Source organism: Danio rerio, chromosome 19 (genome assembly GCF_052040795.2).
Source record: "Danio rerio strain M-AB ecotype USA chromosome 19, GRCz13ab, whole genome shotgun sequence".
NCBI lineage: Eukaryota > Metazoa > Chordata > Actinopteri > Cypriniformes > Danionidae > Danio > Danio rerio.
Window position 1 is genome coordinate 37,172,414 of NC_141039.2, and position 17,159 is coordinate 37,189,572.

The following is a 17,159-nucleotide window of genomic DNA, read 5'->3' on the forward strand; positions in this document are numbered from 1 at the left end:
ACACAGGGTTATATTGTGTTGTTTAAGTGTTCCCTTTATTTTTTTGAGCAGTGTACTTAGGTAAATATTATAAAAATTGATTTTATCTGTTTTTTTTATAGCACTTTTACAATGTAGATTGTGTCAGATCAGCTTAACAGAGAAGTTCTAGTAAATTGAAACGGAGTCAGACCAGTTTTCAGAGTTGAAGTTCAGTTCAGTGTGGTTTAATTTTCCCTACTAAAAGTACAAACACTGAAGAACAAATCCATCGATGCGCAGCTCCACAAGTCCCAAACCAAGCAAGCCAGTCATGAGGAACAAACTTCACCAATTGACGAAAGTGAAGAAAAAAACTAGGCTCAGTTTGGCATAACCGTTTCTCCTCTGGCCAAACTTTCTGTGCGGAGCTGCAGTCTAAGTGTTGGAGGCTGCAGAACACTGGAGGTTTATTGTGGAGAACTTCAGCTGTGAGTTGGTCACCGGCGGATGATCATGCTGGCCCACTGGATCAATGCGAAGACTCGGCTGTCACTGTGGTCTTTCATGAATCAGCCTCATGCTCTCTACCCCTCAATGACCGCCGCAGCATCAGCTCAGGATGTGGCCTGGTCCAGGATTATGACCAACTTCACGCTAATCTGGCCCTTGACATTGACGATTCTGACTGTATACGCCTTTGTTAATTACCTCTGTACAGTGAGGCTTCATTTGCTAATGTCAGCAAATTTAACTGAAGTCAATGTAATGACAACTACAATGCAAAAGCATTTATTAATATTAGGTGTTGTTAATTTGTTAGTTAATGCCCAATAACACATTAAAATCAAAAGTCGTAATTGTTTAAATTAAAGACCCCCTATTATGGGTATTTGAAAATGAGCTTCCATGCAGTAACACATGTTAACACAGCACTAAGTGAATGAAATCATCCAGCTGAGGTTTAAATCTAAAAGTGCTCTGTGCTTAAAACTATTGATTCTTTAACGAAACAGTCGACTCAAATAAATGAATCGTGTTGGGTTCAGATCTTCTGCTTGAACGCGTCGATGTTGATACGGTACATTACTAAAGTGCCTTTCCCTTTAGACACTAGCGGAATGTGGGGGATCACAGGACTTGTTGGTGACGTATGTAATACTGTTTCCGGGTCCAAGCCGCTACTCATTTGAGTTGAGAAATCATTCTTTTATGATCACTTTTTATTCCTATCACACATTAAAGTACATTTTATATAAAGCCATAGTGTACACAACAATCTCTGGGCTTGCTGCATCACAAATATTAACATTTTAACAATTTATAAAAAAAAATGAATTGCTTTCTGGCCATTGGATATTAGGCATGGACATATATATTGCGATCGTGATATTCGAAAGTATTAAATCGCTTTGTAAACGTTTATTATTAAAATTTCACGAGTCTCCCCATTCAGTTGAATAGAGCGCTTGGACCCGGAAGCTGCTTTGCGTGACGTCACACTTAACAAGCGGATAGCCAACCGTGTACTGTGTTTGTTCCTGTCATTTTTCTGACGATTGATACAATAACCTTCCCTGCAACTCGGGATTTGTCAGACGTTCGCTAATAATGGAAGGAGCAGAGACTCTTATATATGGGACTTTGTCAGGAACTGTTACAGTTCATATGGACCAGTTTCATATGGACCAGTTTCTTTCTCCAGATAATAACATGCAAGTGTAATTAAAATTGTTGCCACATTATGTGTAGTTTGCATAACATTATTTGTGTGTTGTAACGTATTCGCTCCGCAAGGCTTGTAATCACTTATCTATTATAGATTAATGCCTGTAAAGTATCTCTCAGGTTAAATCTTTATGGTGCTGTTCACATATTACATCCAAAACCTCGTTAAAAATGCGATGCGTGCTTATTCTTTTACCGATTTAAATGCGTTTCTGAACTCGCGATCCTCTACTGTTTGTCATTGCTATGGCCACCATCAGCTGTTTATACACACACAATTTTCAAAGTAGTTCAACTTTTGCCACTGTGTGATTAATACTGAATGTGTGTCGTTGTTAATACTTGGGGTTAGCGTAAAGAGTAGAGTAACAAGCTGGTGTTTATCTGCATTGGGTTCTCTACTCTGTGTGCTACTTCATAGCCGTGGTGGGCGTTTCTCTCTGTCTTGCGCTGAACCTAGTCGACCAGCCCAACAGACTGGGTCATCGGAGTGCATATTAGCTTCAGCCTAAGGAGGGGTTTGGGAACAAATGAATTGCTAAACGAATCATATGGGAGTCATTGAGACTATTAGGTAAAAATAAATGCAGATTACAAGACAATGAAAGTGCTTTTTTGACCTTGCATGCATATTAGCCTGATGTTGGAGACCCCCAAAACCAAAATATGACCTTTTATGTTGCAAAATAGGGGCTCTTTAAATAGAGTTAAATATAAATGGAGTGAATAAATGTCTTTTTTCCCCCCCACGTCTAAACAGACTTGTCATTTCTCAACCAAAATTCCAATTGACCAGTCTTAATGACTTGTATGTTTTACTAGGAAAATCAGTGGTTTGATAGAATCCTCAAAGTGAAATGTCACTGCAGGATTGCGAGATGCCACTAGAGCTTGGCTCTGCGGTGTGGACGGTGTTTTGGTGGGAAAGGATGTGAGTGGGTTTAAATATTTGTATATAAACACGGACACACAGCTGCAGAATGGAGATGATGGAACACCACCCTTCCCAAACCCCATCCGCTGCATCTGACCACCAAACATACACACGGTCCAGTACAAACACACTCTACTTATGTGTGACCAACACACCCGGCACAAACAAAGGTGCTTCTATGCACTCGTGAGCCCTTTTCTGACCTCTGCTAGTGTAAATCTTATATGAAAGCGCAGCGTGTTCAAAACTGCACACACCAAAGGCTCGTCCCCTTTTGAAGATTTAATGGGGTGTGTCATTATCTGTACTGCTTGTAATTACTGTGCCATTTCCTGTTAACTGCGGCATCCCTGCACGCTCACGCACAACATAAAAGCCAGACGATTTTACTGCAAGCATTGTTTTAATACAAAAGAGAACAAAAAGAATTGATAACTTCTTTACTTTTACACAATTGCACCCCCGTTTCTCTCAGTCATGTCAAAAGAGTAACACAATCAAAAGGTGGATCCATTCGCAGCCCTCACCCCCCTCCCAATGACACAATAAATAAATAAAAATCACCTTTCTTCAGGTATTCATATACTTCAGCTTGTCAAAGACAAGATTTCAAAGAGCTGTTTTTAACAGGGGCTGCGCCAGTCGCCCCCATCATCCATTATTCAGGGTGCTTCCGTCACGAAAGAACAAGTAGGAAGCCACTTTTGACGTCATCTAAAGTGTGTAGTCACCGGCAAAAAGGCCACCATTGGAATCAGTAAGCTTCCTGGTCAGTTTACATCAGAAATGATCAGTCAAAGAAATTCATTACGTCTGGTGCGGATGTACAAAACAAAAACACGTAACGAAGAGTGATTCCGCCTGTGTTAATACTAGTCATTCTCAAGAGTTGATATGATACTGCAATCACAAATAAATACAGCTCTTTACTCTAGAAAAGAAACGTCGGGATTATTATAAATTAACCAAACATTCACAAAATCATTTTTGCATACTGTGGAAAAGCTCTGTAACATGATGTCTGTAACAAAACGACACAAATAGACGCACGGTCGGTGCGAGTGTGAAACTCGTGTGCTGTGCGTAATAGGAGTTCCTGTAAAAGGATCGCGTGTGACCTGAAGGCGGATCACAAGGCGGAGATATGTATCCTCGTCCACTTCCTCTCCTTATTACTGCGTTAATTTACCATGACATACACACACACACAAACAAACATACATGAGTCTGAAATGTCTCATGTGCCAAAGGAAAAGGTCTGTGTTTCTAATGGACTTCCTCTTGTTTGCAGTGGCACTGACATCCAGGCGAGATGCCAGCTGGTGAAGAGGGCGACTTTGTCCAACCATGCATGAGGGTTTGGTGAGTGACGGGCGTTTGCATATTCAGCCCCTTCGAGTGTCAGTATAGGATATGTCTGCTCACACTGGATGTTCTCCATCACACATTCAAAGAAAACACGTAACGTCAGTCAGATTAAGGACATGATGTGTAACACAAATAAGGCAGCATTATGGTAGGTTTGAATCTGGGTGGTGTAGCAGTGTTGGACGCTGTAGAGGATGGAGTGCAGTGCGGTCCTGTCCCGTCTGAGCTGGCGAGACGTGAGAGTTGTTCTCCTCCTGCTGGTTAAACCGTGACCACCATCAGTGGAGAATTCACTTCTTGCCTGCGGGTGTTTTGGGGCTGGGGGTCTTCTTGGAGATGGTGGGGATTTTGGAGGGTTTGGCCCCAGGACGGCGTGGGGTGTCTGAGGTATCGGAGCAGGCTGAGCGGGTCTCCATGAGCTCAGATGTGTCTGAAGCGTCGCTGCCTCTTCGACTGCTGGCTCGGCTTCCAGCGCGACTCCCTGCTCGACTGGCTGGACCGCTCGTCGAGGACGGAGTGCGTTTGGTTTCTGACGAAGAAAGATGATAAAGGGCTTTAGGCTAAAGATTATTGCAATAGAGCCAATCACAAATTAGGGTTGTCACTGTACTGGAATTCGATTACGGTCGATACTGAAATTTTAAAAAACGTCCATTTCCTGCAAACATTTGAGCGCTGTTGAGCACATTCTTAAACAGTTCACATGCTCAACAGAATTGACAGTGATGGGCTGTAAAGGTCAATGGTTCACCGAACTCACAGCTGTTAACTGAGTGGAACCACAGATACTGGGACACTGGAGCATTTAAAGCTGCGATTTATCAGCGGATCGCTTGTATGTCAGCTAATAGACAAACCAGCTGATCGACGTGACTTTGAAACGCTCCAGTGTCCCTTTATTTGCAAATCACAGTCATTTCTGTTAAGCATGTGAACACGATGGCAAATCAGCGCCGTTTAAGAAAGCGCTCAACAATGCTCAAATATTCTCAGGAAATTGACTTTTTTCAGTACTGATTGGTGTCAAATTCCAGTATCGTGAAAACCACACAAACAAAGCAGAGCCACATGAAAATATCACCACAATTTAAAACTGGACTGAGAGTAACTACTAAAAATAGCAACATGTATGAATCACTACAACACTCTTCTTCAAATGGATCGTCCCAAAAATGGGCTGATATTGTGTGTGTTTATAGCATAAAACAATAACAACAAAAAATATATATCATGCAGTTACCTGACATTTCTGTGACAAATTAAATTTGGCGTTGACATAATAATTTTTAACGCTTTTCAGCGCTAATCTTTAACATTCTGTGGTTTCTAGATTTATTATTTTATAATGATGATTATTTTTGCTATATTTGGACAAAAACAATATCAAAGTTTGCCATTTGGAAGTTAAATATTTCTAACAAAAATGAGCCATAAAATATAGAAATTAGCTTTAGTGTGTGTTTTCTTTCTATATACAGTGCTTCATCGCCATAACGCGGTTCACCTATCGTGGCCTGGCAGATTTTTTTAATGCAATTTGACTTGTTTTTTTTTTTACAGTGCATTGTGTTCCTCCGTGGCGCGTCTTCTATACAGTACAGAATGCATTCAGCTTGCCAAATGTACAAAAATCTTCAATCGCTAGCAGTGTGACTCAGAAGTGCTGGACTGTATGTCTGCAAGTTTTCTCCCCAACAAACCCCACAATGTCGACAAAACAATCTGCACTGTCAAAGGCACCTGCGGTAGCAACAAAAAGGCAGAGGAAGATGCTAACCATCGCATAAAAAGTTGGACTTCTGGCCAACGTAAAGATAGAAGCTATGCAAGTGTTTACACAAGACAGAAAAGTGTGAAAATATTAATCTGAGAAAAGTGTATAAAGTGTGTAGTGAGGGGTTCTACAGCCTAAAGCATCTATAATAATTGTAATTGATAAAGCAGACTACTTTGCCGATTTCGTCTATTGTGGGCTATTTTTAGAACATAACTGGTGAATAACGAGGAAACACTGTAAATATCATTTTTGATGAATTGTCTCAGGATAGACTTGTCTACACAGTTACAGGACTGTGATGTGGAAGTCATGACTGTGCTGTAATTCACTTATAGGCTTTTGATTTTAGCTTTTACTTCAGGATGTTCTTATTTAGACATCAAACTTAATCCTATTAATTGATTAAATTACATTCATAAAGAATTAAAAAATAAACACTGACATTCATTTCTCACTTGCATGGCTCTAATAGAGTACTTCATTTCTGTAGCTTGTACTGCAGCTAATTACGTTTTCCACAATAGTTTCTTAGTATCTTTTGATGCTACAGTTTCAAAGTAGATTCCCCAAATGACATATTAGATAAATTCATAGAGGCTTCTTTGATTATAGTGTTGTAGTTTCGTACCGGAGCGTCCGGGTTTAGCAGCTGTTGGTGTTCCACCGTTTTCCCCAGTTAAGGAGCCGCGGCTGGAATGAAACGTTGGTCTCTTCAGCTTAGTCGTGGAGCCTCCCTGTGAAAGTGAGGAGAGGATTTAGTACAAAGAGCAGATCTGCAAGTGTAGCTACAGAAAATAAGTCAAAAACACAAGCCTAGCAATGTAACTGGACTTCGTTTTCTAGAAACCAGTTGACAAAACATACAGCTGCTTTCAGCTACCATTTTGTAGGCTATCTGTCATTAGATAATTAACAGAATAAAGGCCCATTCACACCAGGGATGATAACTATAAAGATACATGTCTAAAAATCCTTTTCTTTTATAGAGTCGCTTGATATGGAATCTCATTATCACAGTAAAAAGGAGTTTGGCTCAGGTTTATATGATGGTATTTGTTATAAAACAGAGTAGCTTAATGACATTTAGCATAAATCAGGGTTAATATAGTTAAGTAGAAACATAGAATACATAAAATATCCTACACTTGTTATCTTTTTAGGTTGGTTTAATACAGCGAGGGACATAAGTATTGAACACATCATATTTATTTCCTGGGAATAAAATTTCTAAAGGAGCTGTTGACATGAAATTAAACCAGATTTTGGTAAAAACCCAAACAATACAGAGAAAAGAATAAAACAAACAAACAATAAAATCTGAAAAATTAGTTGTGTAATAACAATGAAATGACACAAGGAGAAAAGTACTAAACTGAACTGAAACGTATTTAAAACTTCATATAAAAGGCTTTTTTTGGTGATGGCAGCTTAAAGACGCCTCTCATATGAAGAATGAAGTCACATTGCTCAGTTGTGAGTTTTTCCCAGAATTCAACAGAGTGTAAAAATCTTGAATATTCTGTTGGTATTGTCAAATCTGATCTGTATTTTCTATTGGATTTAAGTCAGGTGATTGACTAGGCCATTCTACAGCTTGATTTTCTTTCTCTGAAACCAATTGAGTTTTTCCTTGGCTGTGTTTTGGATCATTGTCTTGCTGTAATTTCCACCCTGGTGTCATCTTCATCATCCTGATAATGTAGATGTTGGACTGAAACAGCTAATATTAATTTACAATGACGAAGGGCAAAGGGTTGCTAAAGAACTACTGAGAGATTACAGCTGCTGTCTGGACTTTCACTGCATTTCTGCACCTCCCTCTCTTCATGTGTTCAATACTTTTTCCCGGTGTCATTTTATTTTATTGCACATTACTTCATGAGTAAATTAATAAGATTTGTTTTTGTGTTCTTTGCATATATAGATTTATTTGGTTGTTTCCAACATCCATTGAAAATTTTAAGTCAACGGCACCTTTAGAAATATGATTTCTGAGAAAAATGGTGACAATACTTATTTTCCCTGCTGTATATATTTTGTTTTAATTTAACTTCGCAAAACATAATAATAAAAAACACAAGAAAATCTAAACATTAAAAAACAAGTACAATAAAAACTATGATGGTTATCAGATGCAATATAATGACCCTTGATATAAACACAAATGCACAGAAACTGATCGATGTTTCTTCTGCTTTCAGTCAATGCTGCTGAATCACATCAATGTTTCATATTTATGTTACTGTTCAGTAACGGTTGTAAGGTTGAGATTTTACCCTAAGCTTGTGCTGTATTGTTTTTTTTTGGTTGAGCTGATGAAAGGTTTGAGTGACTTACAGTTCAAAAAAGTATGTTTTTGTCCCACATTTAATGTTATCATGGATGGATATAAACACTAATATAGTATCTTTATAGTTACGGTTCTTTAGTGTGAACAGGGCTTAACTCCTTGAAGAGCATTAAATGAATGGTCTGTTTTCCTATAGGAGTCTAAGCTGCATAAGGTTACAGTCTATAATTATAGCATACAGGATTGATTCCTCTAGATATTCTAAATCTAATCGTAGACTCGTCTATCTCAGTTTCTTCTCGTTTGTTGTGATCAGGCCGTGCTTTAAGCTTCTTTTGTTTTTGTTAGTGTGTTATGGGGCGCTGGGAGCGGGCAGTGCGTTACCTCATGCCCAGGGGTCTGGCTGTGCTCTGGGCAGGACTGGCACTTGGTTGGAGTTGGAGTTTTACTGTGTGCCAGCCAGGGCTTGGCATAGCCACGAGATTGGGATTGGGAGGACTGGGAAATGCGGTAGCAAAAAAGGAGCGAAGTAGCAGTGGGAAAAGCAGTGGGAAGAAGCCAGGATAATCGGAAAAAGAGTAAAGTAGAGGGAAGGCGATGCAGCACAGTGTTTTGGTAGGTGGAGATGAGCACAAAGTAAGGGTGGAGGAAGGCACATTTTCCAAGCAAGGGAGGGGAGAGGGACAAAAAGACAAAGAACAAATAAAAATCTCACAGATGACAATATGATTCTCACATGCAAAGACAACAGTGATCACGTCCTGATCCCACACACAACAATGTAAACAAACACCACAACCAGAGACAGAGAAACCGTCCACCAGATACCATCCATCACCACGAATTTCAAGACACCTTAAGGACAAATGACAGACTGATGTGTCGGAACGGCCAAGAAATTGGAGAGTTTATTTTTCCCAAAGTACCATATAAAGATTTGCCGTTTGACATTATCTAGTACATTTTTTTTTTTTTTTTTTTTTACAATATCTGAACCTGGACCATATAACTAATCTTGTGTTGCTCGGGCATATTTTTCACAATAGGAAAAGAACGTTGTGTGGGTCAGAATTACATTTTTCTTTTGTGCCAAAAATTATTCGAATATCAAGTAAAGATCATGTTTCATAAAGACATTTTAAAAGTTTGGTAACTTTATTTTGATGGTCATTTGAGTATTAGTAGACTGTCTGCCTAATATCTGCTGATACTGCTCCTTCAACAGACATTTAACTGACTATAAGAAACTTACATGTCAACCTACACTAACCCCAACCTAACAGTCTACTGATAACCTGATGAGAATTAGTTGCAATGTAACTTAAATTCAACAAACAGACCATCAAAACAATGTGTGACCCAATGTTTTATACTAATAATATATTAAACCTCTATTTTGTATTAGTAATGGTCTTTAAACTTTAATTGAAATTTTCTCAGTATTTAGATTTGTTTAAACCCTCAGATTCCAGATATTCGAATGGACAGATATTGTCCTCTCCTAATAAAGTATACATCATTTAAAGCCTGCTTACTTAACTTTCAGATAATAAATCTCAATTTCCAAAACTGGACGCTTATGACTGGTGTTGTGGTCCAGGGTCACATATGTCTTTTTTTAATTTACTTTTATTTGACTGCATTTAATTTACCAAACTGCAACAAAAAGAGTAATATTACGAAATACTTTCACAGCTTTTGAATGTGTTTTATATTTAAAGTTCAATGCATTTTTAAATTCTTCAATTTAAAACTTTACATGAAAACATAAAACAAGCAATCGCATGATCAAATGCTCATGAAACATGTAGACATGAGGAAAGACCTTGATAAACACTCAATATGAAGTATGATGTTATGTGTTTAGTGACAAATGACTAGGCCCACACGGAATCTGCGCGCAGAATTCCGCAGATTTTCCGCAGAATTCTGCAGATTTTTAGCCCATTATTAATTCTGTTTATTTACTTGAGTAAATGTGTAAATCAGAATTTATTCAGTTTTTATTCAGTAATTTATTACTTTTTATTTAATTTATTAAGGTTTTAGTTATGATACTCGCCAATAATCAAATAATACCCTAAATATACAGTGCTCACCATATATAAGTACACCCCTCATAAATCTCTCTTAAATTCATATTTGTAATAGGAAGTTATACAATATTATACTTGTGCAGATGCATTAGATTAGTCAGTACTGAAGCTAAATCTGGAGCTTATTTAACAAAATAACTTATTATAACGGTCCAAAAACTAGTACAGCCAAATTGATATGTTATTGAAAAATATTAAAAACATGTTTAAAAAAAAGAGCAAAAATCAAGAGAAGCAAAACAATGGAACAATTTAGTTGATTTTTTTTTAGGTTGTCATTTATTTTTGCAATATTTTGCTTGAATTTAATTGTATTATCTTGCAATTTCTGAATATGTTTAATGACTAAAACATTATTTGAATAAATTTGTTATTTGTTTTGTTTAATTGCACCAAAATACATTGCCTATATTCACTGAGAAATGGATAAAAATATTCACTTTCAAAATGACTAAGGATTTTTTTAAAACTGCACCCCTAGTGAATAATACAAGCAGCAACATTTTTGGGTCTAATTAGCATGCAAAATGCTCCTTCATCAGGCAGCGTGTAGATTTTATGTGGTGTAATGTTGTGTCACTCACCCTTGAGGAGGCTGTGGGTGTAGCGGGTGCAGAGGGCACAGAGGCGCAGCTGTGGGCACTGTGTGAAGCAGATGAGGACGAGCGCGTGGGTGAAGCTGTGCGGGACGAAGGCTTGGACCGGCGACCCCGGGACCGGAAGGCCGCCAAACCCTGCGTGGCTCCCTCTGGAAGAATGAACTTCTCTCGAAGCTCCAGGTTGGTGCGTCCGCGAGCTGCAGAAGAGGAGAAATGAGATCAGCTGGTTGACCTTTTTAATGGACGTCCAGGTTCAGTGCAGAGCATGAGTGGAGAAAGTCAGCACTTCCTCCGGCTCACTGCAGTCGGTGAACCCACTTTAAAAGCGGTCAGTGCGCGTGGTGGACACGATGCAGGGAGTTAACAGTGGAGTCAGAGCAAGCATCCTCAAAACAAGAACTCACTAGAAAATTAAAAAAGCACAGCCTTCCTCAGCCCACCACGTAAACAAGTGCACACAGCAGACAGGACACCCGAGGGTCATGCCTGATAATGCTTTTAGCAAACACTGAAAACCAACACAAGCCTCCACACAGCATTCAGAATAACAGATACCCAACGCAGCAGCCCTTGCACAACATTCAGACCACAGCAGCCAGCAGAGAGACAGAATTTGAAAGAAAGAATGAGAGAGAGAGACAGTGAAATTTAAATATACTGATTATTATTATCAGTAATTGCAGTATTCACAGCAAGGTCACCGATCTGATCCTCGGCTGGGTTAGTTGACGTTTCTGTGTGAAGTTTCCATGTTCTCCCCATGTTTGCGTGGGTTTTCTCCAGGTGCTCCGGTTTCCCCCACAAGTCCAAAGAATTGTGGTATAGGCGAATTGGGTAGGCTAAATTGTCCATAGTGTATGTGTGTGAATGAGAGTGTATAAGTGTTTCCCGGTGAAGGGTTGCAGCTGCGTAAAACATGTGCTGGATAAGTTGGTGGTTCATTTCACTGTGGCGACCTCAGATTAATAAAGGGACTAAGCCGAAAAAATGAATGAATGAATGAATGATTACTGTTTTATCCTAAAAATGTTAAATGTTTATTGTTAGATGTACAGTTTATTCTGTTTATTCTGTTATTACTTTTTACTACTACTATTTACTGTTTACTATGTTTTTATACTGTACATGTTCTTTTTAATGTCAACTTTATAAATGATTTGGCAATAAATTTGTAACATTTGTCATAATATAAAGCAAGTTTAAATTTGAATAGAAAGAAAGAGGGGGGGGGATCATCCGAATTAAGTAACAGTTGTGGATTTATATTTATTTATTTACCTATTTTTGTTATTATATTATATTATATTATAATATTTATTCATTCAATTGAACCGCTAACTTTTCCAGCATATGTTTTACACAGCAGATGCCCTTCCAACTGCAACCCAATACCAGGAAATATCTATACACACTTATTCACACACATACACTACTGCCAATTTAGCACATTCAATTCACCTATAGCCCATGTCTTTGGACTTGCACCCGGAGGAAACCCACTCCAGGATGGGGAGAACATGCAAACTCCACACAGAATTGCAAATTGACCCAGTCAGGAGTTGACCCAGGCCACAGCGCTAACCACTGAGCCACTGTGTCGCCCTTATTTATTTAAAATAAATAAATTATATATATATATATATATATATATATATATATATTAATAATCACATTATCTTTTTCTTATTTGTGGTTTTTAATGTATGTATACATGTATTATATAATCACTATATTATTTTCATGCTAATAAAGCTCATTTGAAAGAAGAGAGAGAGAGAGAGAGAGAGAGAGAGGGAGAGAGGGAGAGTGAGAGAGAGGGCTGTGTGTAATGGCAGCAGTAGCTGTGGTAAAAGTTATGCCCTCAAAACATCAGTGTTGGGGAGTAACCAACTATAACCACAGACAATTTCTTGCTTTTTTAAAGTGGTGTTACAGTAGGACACAGCATGGAGCCAGATAGACAAGTTAAATGACACATTATCAACTGTTATATTTTATATGTTATATCTATTTTGATCTAACACTTTTAATCCCCTTTTCTGTTCCACAAGAAACCTAATCTGACCTAAAAATAATACTCATGCTCTCACTCTATATTTGTGTTTTATATACAGTCTTAACTTCTGCTTCATGGCGACTTTAATAAGATTTTGCCCCTAAATAGTTTGTGTAGCTACTTTTTGTTTGTAGCCTGAAGTATGGCTGAACATTTTTCAAAAGTCTAACTTGACTGTAGCTTTGAAACTGCAGCTTGCCAAAGCTTCTCATCATTTAAAGTAGCTTCCCCAACACTGCATGACACTCGCTTTTCCATCAAACCCAGTAAGAGCAGGGTAGTTGATAACTGCCACACCATGTAATTTCCTCCCCACAAAGCAGGTGGGGCCTGTAATTCATTTCTCCATGAGTAATTGCTCTTTAAGAGCTGCTTCAAACAATATTAGAAACCCCAAGCCTGGCCACACCCTGGTCCTGGATGCTTTTTCATTTGCAATATTCATCCAGGACACACATGAAAGGAATCAAGCCCAGGCCTGGCCAAGCCTGGTTTCGATGGTTAGCATGATGCTAGCTGACACATAGACCTCACATAGTCCTCACACGCTCACACACGCACCCGACAGATACTAAGACACAGCAATGATAGGATGGACCCCAAGCTGGACAAATAGTATTAGAGGCTGAGAATGGAACAGACAGACAGACAGATGCCGTCAAACAGGAGAAGAGTTAAGAAGTGGAAAAGGAGAGAAGGATGAGGTACCTCTGCAGCAGAAATAGCCAGGAGTGACCGTCACTGAGAGACACAAGAGACAACGTGAAAACACACATTCACACCATCCCACAGAAAGAGTCACATACACACACTCGCGAGCCCTTCAAAGGGACAGTTCAGTCAAAAATGAAAATTCACACATGATCTACTCACCTTTAAAGTTGTTCCAAACATGTATGAGATATTTAACACACTTCATTTACAACACTTCAACATATCTTCTTTTACATTTCTCAAAAAACACCATACATCTTTAGAAACAACATGTGAATTTACATTTTTGCCGAACTTTCCCGTAAGACCTCTTGCTTGGCAACAAAAGGGAATAATACAAACACAATCTTTTGAATATCAATCTGCATTAAAGGGCTATATGTACAATTTAGAAATCTTTGTTATTAGTGACACTTGTAGCTGTTAATGTGAACTGCAACCAGAAACTTAGAGTGCTTTCACACTAGCACTTTTGGTCCACACCCAGGTTCGTTTGACGTCTAAGGGCGTACTCACACTAGGTACAGTTAAAACTACAGTTAAAACCGGTACACTACGAACCGGGCCAAAGCACGCTTGTCCCCCCTCCCGTCTTCCCCGATGGCCCGCACTCACACCACAATCGGGCCTCGGCACACTTACGTCATCGCTGCTGCGCTGTTCAGTGAGAAGCGCTCTCTCACTCAGCACCACATTGGAGATTTCTCTAGTTAAATCGTTTCAGTCGTTTAATATGTAGTGACATGCAGTCAAATATTTCGCCAAACAGTCTTTAGGGATGCGGGGACACGCAGTCAGATATTCGCAGAGCAGATCAGCCACTTTTGACGCTCATAAACAGTCATTAAGCCCTCGCTCTGCATGAATGAGGAGGTCTGCTGAGGGCGCGCAGCTGTCGTGCAGTGAGGAGTTTGAGTCTTTAATAAACTACGGCAGTTTGCGTTTACTGAACAGTGAGAATGAGTAATTAATCCATATGAAACAGTCCCTTAAAAGTCATGTCTCGCTTTCAGTTTCTGGCTTTGGCGCGTTTTGCACTCACTCTACAAGTGTACCGCGCCAAAGCCCAAGTGTATAAATATATATATAATATATATATATAAACATGAATCAGTCTTTTTGGCTTTTTAAAATCATCAATGGAAGTCAAGGAATGTATAGTTTTTTAGGTTTTGTTAGAAGCTGTGCATACAGTGCCAAAAAAAACAATATTTGAAAATGTATACGTATAGCCCGTGTAAGTATCAGAAGTCAAAATGCAGGAAGTGATGTCAACGACTGAGCCAGAATTCTCGAAGCACGATTGGTGGGGCTGGTTAGATCAGTGTCACAGTCAGCAAAGCAAAGCAAAGCAACAAAGAATCAAACGAAGTGTGAGTGAAACAGAGGGATCGAGAGGGAAACCAAACGAGAAAAGAGAAAAGAAGAAAATCTGAACGAGAAGGAGAGAGAAAAACCCAACCTATGCGAGATGATATGGAGCTGCTGGAGTCAGAACGCAGGATTTTAAGTCCTGGATGTTGCACTGGGGAGAGAGAAAGAGAGATAGGGGACGGGGCAGAGAAAGAGGGAGGGAGAGACCTAAGGAACATGCATCATGCACTACAATTGTAGAAAATAAAAAACAGAGGATGACAGGGAGATAGAGAGAATGGGCCACATGTGTAGGCCATGCATATAAAACAACCACCGTGGGAAGAGGTCAGGATGTAATGGGGAAGTGATGGAAGATGAGATGAGAGTAAACTCAGAGAGGATTGAAGAGATGAGAACACTCAAAGAAAAGAAGATGATGAGCAAAATCCTTGTTGATGGGAGTAAGAATAATGCTGTCTGACAGAGTGTTGAGCACTTCCAGGGACCCTGTTTTCTTGTGTTCCTAAAGAGCAGGCTTCGTTCAGCTGTTGTGCCAGACTTACCTCGACAAGGGTCGTTCTTCACCAGGAACTCATCCAGCGCCATCCATCCTCCTCCAACCCTAACCATGACGGTACTTCGCAGAATTCGTACGAGACGAAGCTGCTGTGAGTCTCCGAACTGAGGAAAGAGAAATTACAGAAAAGGAAGAGGACAAACAAAAAAAGATGAGAATTTAATAATGTCGTTAAAAGGTATAGTTCACCCAATAAATGTATTTATGTGGAAAAAAGGAGAAATTCTGAAGAAATATACATGACAGTTTCTTAAAGGTGCAGTATGTAAGTTTGAGACCCAGTGGTTGAAGAAGGTGTTGCATTCCTGGATCAAAACACACGCAAGCGCAGGTTGCCAGATTGAGGACCAACAGAAGCTAGTCTGACTATCGAGCCTAAAGGCTGGTTTAAACCGTGTTCTAACTAAAAGCAACGGTATGCGATAGAAGGAATATTTTCCATAATAAAAGGAGTTTTTGTTGTAACCCACATCTCGAATTGATATATTAGAAACGGCTTCTATTCCTCACAGGTAAACAACAGAACTAAGACAATGATCAGCTCAGGTACACCTCATGTGCTTTATTCAGTGTTAAATGCTAATACTTGAGTTTAAATGCCATTTTACATGACATTTATTGCGAGCCAATACATATCAGTGATTCAGCATCTACATTTAATAGTGTTAAAAAAGGTTTAATATGTATTAATTAGATTATAAACCTTACCATTTGGTTGGAGTGCAGTAAGTGCACTATTCTGAATGGCTTTATTTAAATTTCTGTTGTGTTTCGTCTGGTGCAAATTGCTCATCACTGCAAATCTCCTCACGTAGCATGTTGTTAGGACACGGGCTTACAATGTAACCTGCTCACCTATTGTTTACATTCATGATATTTAGATTATTTGTTAATTAATACCCTCATGTGAAACCCTGAATCTGCGTCTCATTTCGGATTTTGCTACTGAGACTTTCTGAATGAATGAATCAAATACGCTGTTTTCCATCAGGGCAACCCAGGGTGGAGAAATATAATTGGCTTAAGTTGCAGTGGGCGGGTTAAAAGACCAAAACAAAGACAGATGTTTCAGCATGTAATGCACATTTTCTAAACAGAATAGCTGACTATATAGCTTTTTTCAGATAAACAAGAATGTTCACTTAGCATGTTTCTTAAATATCTGCAACACACGATGGTATTTTTATGCTTTAGAAGACTCAAAAACTTACATACAGCACCTTTTAAATGTCAGTCCCACTTTCCAATATGGTTCATTAGTTAATGTTAGCTAATGTATTTACTAACATGAGCTAATAATAACCAATACTCATATGGAATTTATTATTATATGAATACAAATTCATGCTTGTTAACATTAGTTAATGCACAGTGAGTTAACATGAAAAAAACATTAACCAACTTCATTTACATTAACAAATGTTAAATTAAAATTACTGTAATTAACGTAATGTTTATTGTTGATCATGCTAGTAAATGCTTTAAATAACATTAACTAATACACCCTTTTTGTAAATTGTTACCAAAATGCCTCCTTTTATGTTCCACAGAAAAAAAGAGAACTAAAATGGGTGAACTATTCCTTTAAAATCATATAACAATTAGCTAATTCTACTAATTACATTCTTAAGCACCAGGAAAATCAAAGCAAATCACACTGCGACATGCAGCAAACCACATTGGTTTATATTCTACTTGATTTATGT

General features: G+C 38.7%; 1 protein-coding gene across 40 annotated transcripts in view; it reads right to left on the reverse strand.

The window, feature by feature from the left end:
• Positions 1–3,004: 3,004 nt before the first annotated feature.
• Positions 3,005–17,159, reverse strand: part of macf1a (microtubule actin crosslinking factor 1a) — a 352,243-nt gene continuing 338,088 nt past the window's right edge. For 22 of the 40 annotated variants that reach the window (XM_087295922.2, XM_087295909.2, XM_087295921.2 and 19 more), the window contains 7 exons: positions 15,440–15,557; positions 14,983–15,045; positions 13,515–13,547; positions 10,736–10,947; positions 8,440–8,553; positions 6,394–6,499; positions 3,005–4,517 (listed from right to left, as the gene is read on the reverse strand). In XM_087295922.2, coding sequence (XP_087152048.2) covers positions 4,279–4,517; positions 6,394–6,499; positions 8,440–8,553; positions 10,736–10,947; positions 13,515–13,547; positions 14,983–15,045; positions 15,440–15,557 — 885 coding nt within the window. In that variant the 3' untranslated portion in view covers positions 3,005–4,278. The remainder of the gene's footprint in view (positions 4,518–6,393; positions 6,500–8,439; positions 8,554–10,735; positions 10,948–13,514; positions 13,548–14,982; positions 15,046–15,439; positions 15,558–17,159) is intronic. The other 18 variants (XM_087295931.2, XM_087295932.2, XM_087295934.2 and 15 more) reach the window with 8 other exon arrangements.